The 8,269-nt window shown below is 39.0% G+C and overlaps 1 protein-coding gene across 6 annotated transcripts; it reads right to left on the bottom strand.

The window, feature by feature from the left end:
* Positions 1 to 208: 208 nt before the first annotated feature.
* LOC137726444 (uncharacterized) lies at positions 209 to 6,775 on the bottom strand. Of its 6 annotated transcripts, XR_015963039.1 has the most exons (6): positions 6,467 to 6,739; positions 4,699 to 6,103; positions 4,452 to 4,477; positions 3,320 to 4,249; positions 877 to 2,057; positions 209 to 665 (listed from the first exon to the last, which is right to left on the bottom strand). XR_015963039.1 is itself a non-coding variant. In XM_068465377.2 (4 exons), the coding sequence occupies exons 2-4, from the start codon at positions 6,023 to 6,025 to the stop codon at positions 3,590 to 3,592; spliced, it is 2,013 nt and encodes a 670-aa protein (XP_068321478.2). In that variant the 5' UTR covers positions 6,026 to 6,103; positions 6,467 to 6,775; the 3' UTR covers positions 3,149 to 3,589. The 6 variants fall into 6 exon arrangements, 2 of the variants coding, with proteins under 2 accessions (XP_068321478.2, XP_088550957.1); XR_015963041.1 differs by lacking the exon at positions 877 to 2,057; XR_011067634.2 differs by lacking the exon at positions 209 to 665 and having other exon boundaries at positions 750 to 2,057.
* Positions 6,776 to 8,269: the final 1,494 nt, after the last annotated feature.

Genomic DNA, 8,269 nt, shown 5'->3' with positions numbered 1-8,269 from the left:
CTAACACTTTGATTCCCACCCCATTTTTCATGTAGGCAAGTAATGTTATTAAAATCACCAAGCAACATCTAGGGTTTATCAACAGGATTTAGGGTTAATAACTCCTCTCACGTATTTTCTTTGAGAGATTTTTGAGGATAGACATATACAAAAGTAGCAAAGTACTCAATATTTGAGCGCACATCCTTAACTAAGGCATGAATATATCTAGAAGAAGCAGCAATCACATTTAAATTGATAAGACCAAAATTCCAACAAATATAAATACCCTTAGACCTCCACTCGGGGTTAAAACCAACAAACTGATAAAAAAACCTCCTAAAGCAACCAACAGGGGCCTTGTCCACAACAATCTTAGTTTCAATAAAACAAAAGAAATCTAGTTTAACCAAGCTACTAAGATAACTAAAATTACTAGAAATATGGTCTTCCCATGCCCCTAAAATTCCATACAAATCCTTTCATCAGTCTAGTTCATCAAGTTAAGTGGACGGTCCTACCTCAGTAGCATCCTCCTCTCAGACACGTTTCCTTGGACTCAGCATTCCTACAGTTGGCCTAGCACTCACAAATGCCGCCTCAACCACAAGCATGGCAGCAACAAAACTTCCCGAGTTCTCCCTAGCTTCAGTCTCACCACTCCCCACATTTGACATCACAACGTCCTGATTTTTTTATCAAAGTACACATAGCATCAAAGAAATTCACCTTGCCTAGTCTAAGATCACTATTGTAGTAAGACTCAAACGGAATTAGTAACGCAGTTAAATCTTTAAAAATAGACGAAGCAGACATATCCCAATCAATTATAAAATTAATATCATTTCTATGATTAGGTTTAGCAATGCCCCGATATCCCATTGTGCTCTCACTTACCTGCTGATCACGCTTCTTCGATTTCCCAGCCCTTCTCTAGTACTGCACGATGTCTGCCTTTGCCACCCACTTTGGTTTAGGGCTAGAGACCACATCTCTATACGACCTATCATCCCTGGAACTATCACTAGTCTTCCTCTTATCCACTTTTTACCTCCATCTTGGAACAACCATAGTCCAGTCCTCATCATCAGGGCCCACGTCCTCCATCCGTTGTCCAGACTCCTCAATCTCTGTGTAGTCCTCTTCCACATTTGCAGCATTTGGAAAGCAGATCATCACATCCTCTTGCAAACTTGCCTTTATATCATCATCCACCACCACGTCCTCAGGATAAACAGATGGTTTGTCCTCAAAAACATTATCAATCACAAAGCACCCATCATCAGCTTCAACTTCAGTGCGCATATGTCCCTCAAGCCTCATTCTTTCGCAGTAAAAACACACTTCAAAGATTTTTTTCGTAACTAATAAGGATTGGGTAATCATCCTCATGGTTTACAATGAGCACACGTTTCAGAGGAAACCATAAGTCCACTTCTAGAAGAACTTTGAAGAAAAGGATGTTTAAGCCCAATGTCACCTCATCCACTTTGATCACTCGACCGATAGGATGGGTAATATCCTTGATAATCTTCTCCTCTTTGTATTACACAGGGACACGAGGCAAGCAGGCCCAGACAACCAACTTGGTGATAACATCCATGTCCTTGAAATTTTTTGTCCACCTTTCAAGATGAAAAATTTAACCACGGACGTACCATGGTCGATTCTTCAAGACGAATTTCAAATCATCCTCATCAGTGAATTCGAGTGCAAACCATTTCCTTCCGAAGTGATCCAAATAAAAGGTGTTATTCACCTCATTCTTCCACAGAAGCCTCAGCTTCCACTTAATCAAACGAGCATTAAGAGGTTGGCCGAACATCTTCCCCATAAGAACCCTAGATAACATGTGCTCAACATTAATAGAAAAGAATAAATGGGTATTCAACCTGGTCACTCCACGTTCCACAGTGAACGTGATCATAGCCTTTTCAACAACAACTGGGTCATGACCAGGTTGTGGAACAAGGAAAGGATTCTCCCAGCTCGAGATATAACCCTCAAAACAAATTCTATGCCTACGGGCATTACTAGAGGAGGAAGCAGCAAGCTGAGGGTTAGTCATTTTGAGAACTCTGGGAAACAAAAGAGAAGAAAATAAGAATTTTGATAGGATGAGGAGACACCACCAAAACCAGAATATATAGAAATGCTTAAGGGAAACTAGCCATCAAAGCACACTAACATAATAAAGAAAAGCAAGAAAATGAAACTCAAAAAAACCTACACCATAGGTCATAAAACCAAAACTCAGCCAATTACTGGGAGTAAAGGCTGCACACTTTAACTCGAGCCCTAAAAACTCCAAAAACGCCAGCCTAAAGACAAAGAATAAGCAAAAAGGAACTTGGGAAGATCAAACATCCCCAGGGACAGTAATCCCGAAAGAAAGTTATCCAAGTCCAACACCCCAAGTAACTCCAATCATAATTAGAGCAGCAAAAACCAACCCCAAATTCGAAGAAACAAGTTTCCACAAACACAGAAATTAGAACGTCACCCAACGGCACAAGCCAACAAGCCAGAACCCATAATAACAGTAAGGCAAAGAGACCAATTGCCAACCAGAAAACAATACAAAAAGAAAATAACAAAGTAAAGAACCCTAATTTCTCACACCAATTCGGACACCACTAAAAAGCTACAACACTTGGGAAATGAGGATACATCAGTTCAAACGACTCCTCGGAGCTCACCACCCACTTATCTAGCAACCAATTAGCACTCCACCCCAACCTATTCGAACTCATGATTAACCTATTTCCAATTATCGAAAACCTAATTAGGGTAAGCAAGCACTCACCTAGTATGTAATCAGCAGAGATCTGCTTACCCCTAATGACATTATCTCTAACCCAACTGAAAAACCTAGAGGACACGCACAAGAGACCAGCGCTAGGACGCCGGCAGCGCCTTGCATGCAGAAACCCTAGACCTTCCATTCTCCATTTATATGTCGTTTACCAGTTAAATAGGATTTTTTTTCTTTGAATTAGACGGATATTTGAACAAATAATCTCTACTTCGGAACGTTATCATTTTCAGTTTTCAATTTTCATTTTTTAAAAAATAAAAACTTACTTGGTATAAATTTTTAGTTTTAAAAAAGTGGACAAAATATTCATTGCATGCCAAATATTTTAGAGGTATAAAAGGATCAGCAAAATTTGCCTAATAAAACTGGAAATTCATTGCTCTCTTAAATAAACAACCTATCAACCAAAGAAAATGGAGGAAAACTGATGGCATATGTCTCACAACCTTAAACCAAGAATTAACAAGCACAACATATTAGAATATACAATCAGAAAGCGCAGGAATTGTAAAAGTTGCTCACATTTTCTTTACTAAAACTTGGTAGCCGAGGATCGCTGCTAGTTTCTCCATGTCAGTCTCTGGATGTAGCGGTGTATCAAGACGAGTATCACAGTTCAAGAGAAGCTGAAGATGTAAGTGATTCTCTGCATTGTACGTCCTGAACTCGTCTCTATCAAAACCTCCCTAACACCATCAGCTTAAACAGGATCTCTGGACCATATCATGTACAGATGACCGCCAGTGTAATCCGCATAAATGGTACTCTTCTTTCCGGAGTTGCATAACTTACCTATTTAATATCCTTGGTACTCCAAACTACAAAAGACCCTTTGTTCGTAAACTCACATGGATGGAAACCACTCATGGCCTTTCCCATGAGTGCCATAGCAGCAATGCTTGGAAATTGCTTCTTCTGAAACTCATCTACGGTTGGCTTCGAACATTGTGATTGAAAAACAACTTTTTCAGACTTCTTTTGGGATGGTACTTTAGACCACCTCTGAATCCAAGGATGAGAAAGCAATATATTTCGACCTTTCCTGGCTGAGTCAATGGGAGACGACTCCCAATCCCTTAATAGCATTGCAGCTTGATCTGGCACCATCTGTTCTTTACCAAGAAATCTACTGTTTGAGCTTTTTGCACCATAAGCAGGCTGAGTTGCAGACAACTTGAGCCGTTTAATCCAACTGCTTCTTGTTTCTAGTCCCTGAGATCCTTCTTGACACGCATTGCAGTTCGAATTTGTCGGCTGCTCAGCATGAGAAAGGAGATGTTCCGCACCCAAACTTTGGGTTCTTGAAGTGCTCGTCTCCCTTTCTTCTGCTGAATCGGGAAGCTCTTGATTTATATCAGGTAATTTTGTGTACAGAAGTCTAGCTCCATTCTCTTCTCCACCTGAAGTGAAGGCTGATCGAGATTTTGGTGACTTCTTGGTACTCTCAACATGCTGCAAAATTCGAAAATTGGAATGGCTTCCTATTTAGTGCTATGCTTAACACGTTATTAAATTCAATCCAACATAGTGTGATCCTTTAAAAGCCAATTTCCTTGGAATGCAGCATAGAAGGTGTTTCGGGTGTGAACAAACAGTAATTCCAAACTATGGATCTTAACCAATTATTCACAAAAACGGAATTTGTAAAAGTTACCTTATCTGATGCGGATGACGCTACACCTGATTCAACAAGCAAAACCCATTATTAGCCAAAAGGCATGATGAAACAGAACACTGAAAAACTTATTATATGTTTATACTGTATGAACTCAATAATAATTACTTGCTAAAACATATGTTAATCCAAACATGATGCTGCAAAAGCTAAATAGCCTATACATTTAACATGGTATAAATAATGTTCAACCAAGCTGAGATTCCTGAAATATAAATGTAACTACCAGGAAGAAGGTTATCCTGGAAAGCATCCATGTCCAAAATATCTGTTTCAGATGATGATTCGAGTGCATAAGCCTCAACATCTCTTACATCTTCCTCTCCGTTACTCTCTGTAGGGCTCCTGTAAGGTAGTAGCTTTAATCTAGGCTGAGCAGGGAGACCATAGTCCGTGGAAAAACCAAAAAGATCACCGAAAGCTTTTCCTTTCAATTTTGTTGATGCAGTTGACTGTCCGAACACTTGACCTCGTTCAGGCAAGTTAACACCAGTCTTTTTTGTGATCTGAAAATGGTGAGTTGTCTTTGAAAACACGGGAGGACCTCTAGATGATTCTTCCTCAGCATTGACAGTAGTACATATTCTCATAGTCTCTGTGTTATGCACAGAACACTGCAGGCTTGGCAGAGATCGGTGAAATACCTTTTCCAGTTCGGTCACCTCTTGGGGACTGGTGTGGCTTGAAAGCAATCCAATACCAGACTGATTTTGCATTTCCAGGAAATTCCTACCGCAAAAATTCGGTTGCTGCTTACTGCTTGTGGAGGGGTTGTGCTGTAAAAAAACCATATCATTCTGCCTTGGTAATGAACCTCCTGATCTTCTAGAGACAAAATTGTTATCGAAGTTTTTCTCGTGAGCCGACGTGTGATTGTAACTGTTTGTGACATGTTGTGGAGATGCAAAAAGAGAGTTGGATAGATTAATTTCCCTTTCACTACACAGGAAAGATGAGAAAGTACGCCCACCCTTTAGTTGATGCGGCACAATTTTGGAATCTGATCTCGTTGATTCATCCTGAAAAGACTTGGAAACAGCTAGGCTATTGTTATCAAGAAAATTATGATATTTCACCTGTTGCTCTGGAGGCGGTGATGTGGCTCCCAAAGCCCATGCATCAGTATGAGTCCAGGCAGGCAATGCTGGTGGGCTACACTCAGTAAGTACTCCCCCATGGAAAGTAGAATTTTTCTGATTTGGTTTAGCCACACTAGCCTTTGGAGGAACACTGAACATTGGAAAGGACTGGCCTTCTGATATCGCTTTCCTTGTTTTCTTTGAACTCTCTGCCAGACTGAGACCCCCATCGATCTTTCTTACTCTCTTCGGTTCAGTTACTTCTCCGAACCCTCTAAACAAGGAATGCTTCTTAACACCACAATTGTGTTGTTGCGCCTCCTCATAACGAATTGATACATGGCCACGAGCTTTGGTTTCTGACTTACAACTTCTGCACATCCAATGAGCCATCCAAACAGATTCGTAAGGATGTGAAGCTAGCTCACTTGTTCCTTCACTACCATGATACGATCGCGCAACCCGATCAGACATGATAAACGCACTAATGCACTTATAAACTACCCAATTTCGAAAATACCAAGTTTATCTCAATGGCTCGTCGAAAATCACCTAAACACCCAAGACACCAACAAAAAGCATCAACGTCCATATTTCCATATGTTACATAAAAAAAAATGAGAAATTCGAAGCCATGGTAATCCAATATGTATATAAAAGTTCCAAATTTAAACTAAAAAAGATCACATTCTTTTCCCAGATTATAACTGTGGGGAAAAAAATAAAAAAAAAATAAAAATAAAAACTCTCCTGGGTATTATTCTTATTGCTAAAGAAACCTACTTTTCAATTTTTGTTAATGCAGGCACATAAAATTCCAATATATTTGTACACAGATAATTGCAACCAAGTATATCAATTTAAAATTTAACTAACAAAAAATAGAGCAAAAGAGAGACTTGAAGCCAAAGTTACCTCCACAGGTGAAGATCCAGAGGAGGAGATGGTAACCAAAGCACAGAGAGAGAGAGAGAGAGAGAGAGATATGAAACCCAAAAGAGAAAAGCTTTTATTAAAGGGGGTGAGAAGCAGAGGAAGAGGTAGAGGAAGGAGGATCTGAAAGCAGAGGCTTGACAGTGTTTGCTCAGCCAGATAGCCACAGCCACAATCTGTGAGCTCCAAGCCTTGGCCAAATAGGGGAGAAAAGGGGGAGGCGACCCAATTCACCTGCACTTTTCCAAGCTGTTTTTATACTTTTTCTTTTGTTTATTCATTTAAATACTTTATATTATTGTGTATATTTGTTCATAAATGTATGTGCATGCATCATTTTATTAGAAAATTGGGACAAAATGGGACCTTTATTTTTTATTTTTTTAACATGGTATGCATTAAATGGGTTTGTAATGCACAACACGTATGAGTATCTGGTTAATTTGGATGTAATATGTGACACACTGTTACATTGTAAAGACATATGAGTACTTGGCAATTACTTCTCCTTTTGCAATACTCATTAATTTAGAAGAGATAAACAAAAGATTTTTGAAATTTTTTTAACTAAATTGGCGAAATTACGTGAACCTTCACGGAGCATCAATTAGTGACTTAAGAGTTATGAGAAAAGATCGGATTTAATAGGTTCTTGCGTTTTGAAAGTTGCAACAGATCATATTATATCTTGTAGTTTCAAAAAGTTTCGAGAAGTTTTGACTCGTAAAAAAAAAGATAAGATGTGATATATGTTGCCGTGAGTAGTAATTAAAGGGTATGTAAATATGTTGTAAATATTAGGAATCCTTTATTAGGAAGGATATATGTGTGTGTCCTTTATTGTTTATTGTTTCCTTATAGAACAAGGATTGTATCTTGTATATATATTTCATTTATGCAATATAATGAAAATTAAGCCGTAAAATTCTATTTGGCATCAGAGCCAAGTTTGCCGTAACCCTAGAAATTGTAAAACAATATTTTCTTCCATTGCTGTGTTCGGTCGACTTGTTCCTACGTTGCTTGTTACAGAAATTGATCAGGTTGTGTATAGTGGATTTGCAACAATGTGATCTTGCTGCTGCTGTGTGTGGTGTTGTGCTTTTGCAAGTGTACCGTGTATTGACTTGCAGTGTGTAGTTATCTGTTGCTTGTCTGCTACCATACAAATACTTGAGGCTGCTACGATATTGGATGTGTTCTCTAATTAGAGTTGTTGCGTAGAAAGTTGTGCTGTGCTACCACCTTATTTTGTACGGTGTGAATTTCGTGAGAGTGTTTTTCTTTGCCGTGCTCTTCTGGTGCTGCAATCTGTAATTGTTTTTTGTAATTGCCGTGATTGGCTGTTGCTTGTGTTCCTTGCAACGTGTGGTTCTGTAATTGGTGTGGTGTTGTGATTATCGTGTATTACTGTCTCGTGAGTTATTACAATGACGAATGCAGGTTGGATTTTGGATTCCGATGCAACAGATCATATGACATATGATAAAACCTTATTTCAATCTATGACACGTCCTCATAAAAAGTGTGTGGTAACTGCCAATGGTTCTACTGCTGCTGTTGTTGGAGAGGGAACAGTGTCTTTTACACCCTCCCTTCCCTAACATAATTGTTTATTGGTTCCGCCATTGTCCTATCACTTATTGTATGTACCTCAAGTCATTGAACAATTGGATTGTGTTGTATTAATGTATCCTTCATTTTGCTTGCTTCAGGATATTTCAACAAAGGAGATCATTGGGCGTGGCACTAAGAGAGAAAGGCTATATTATGTGGATGACATAA

Source organism: Pyrus communis, chromosome 5 (genome assembly GCF_041283825.1).
Source record: "Pyrus communis isolate YQ-2024b chromosome 5, ASM4128382v1, whole genome shotgun sequence".
NCBI lineage: Eukaryota > Viridiplantae > Streptophyta > Magnoliopsida > Rosales > Rosaceae > Pyrus > Pyrus communis.
The sequence above is the reverse complement of the archived record's forward strand: the minus strand, read 5'-3'. Positions and strand labels throughout refer to the sequence as shown.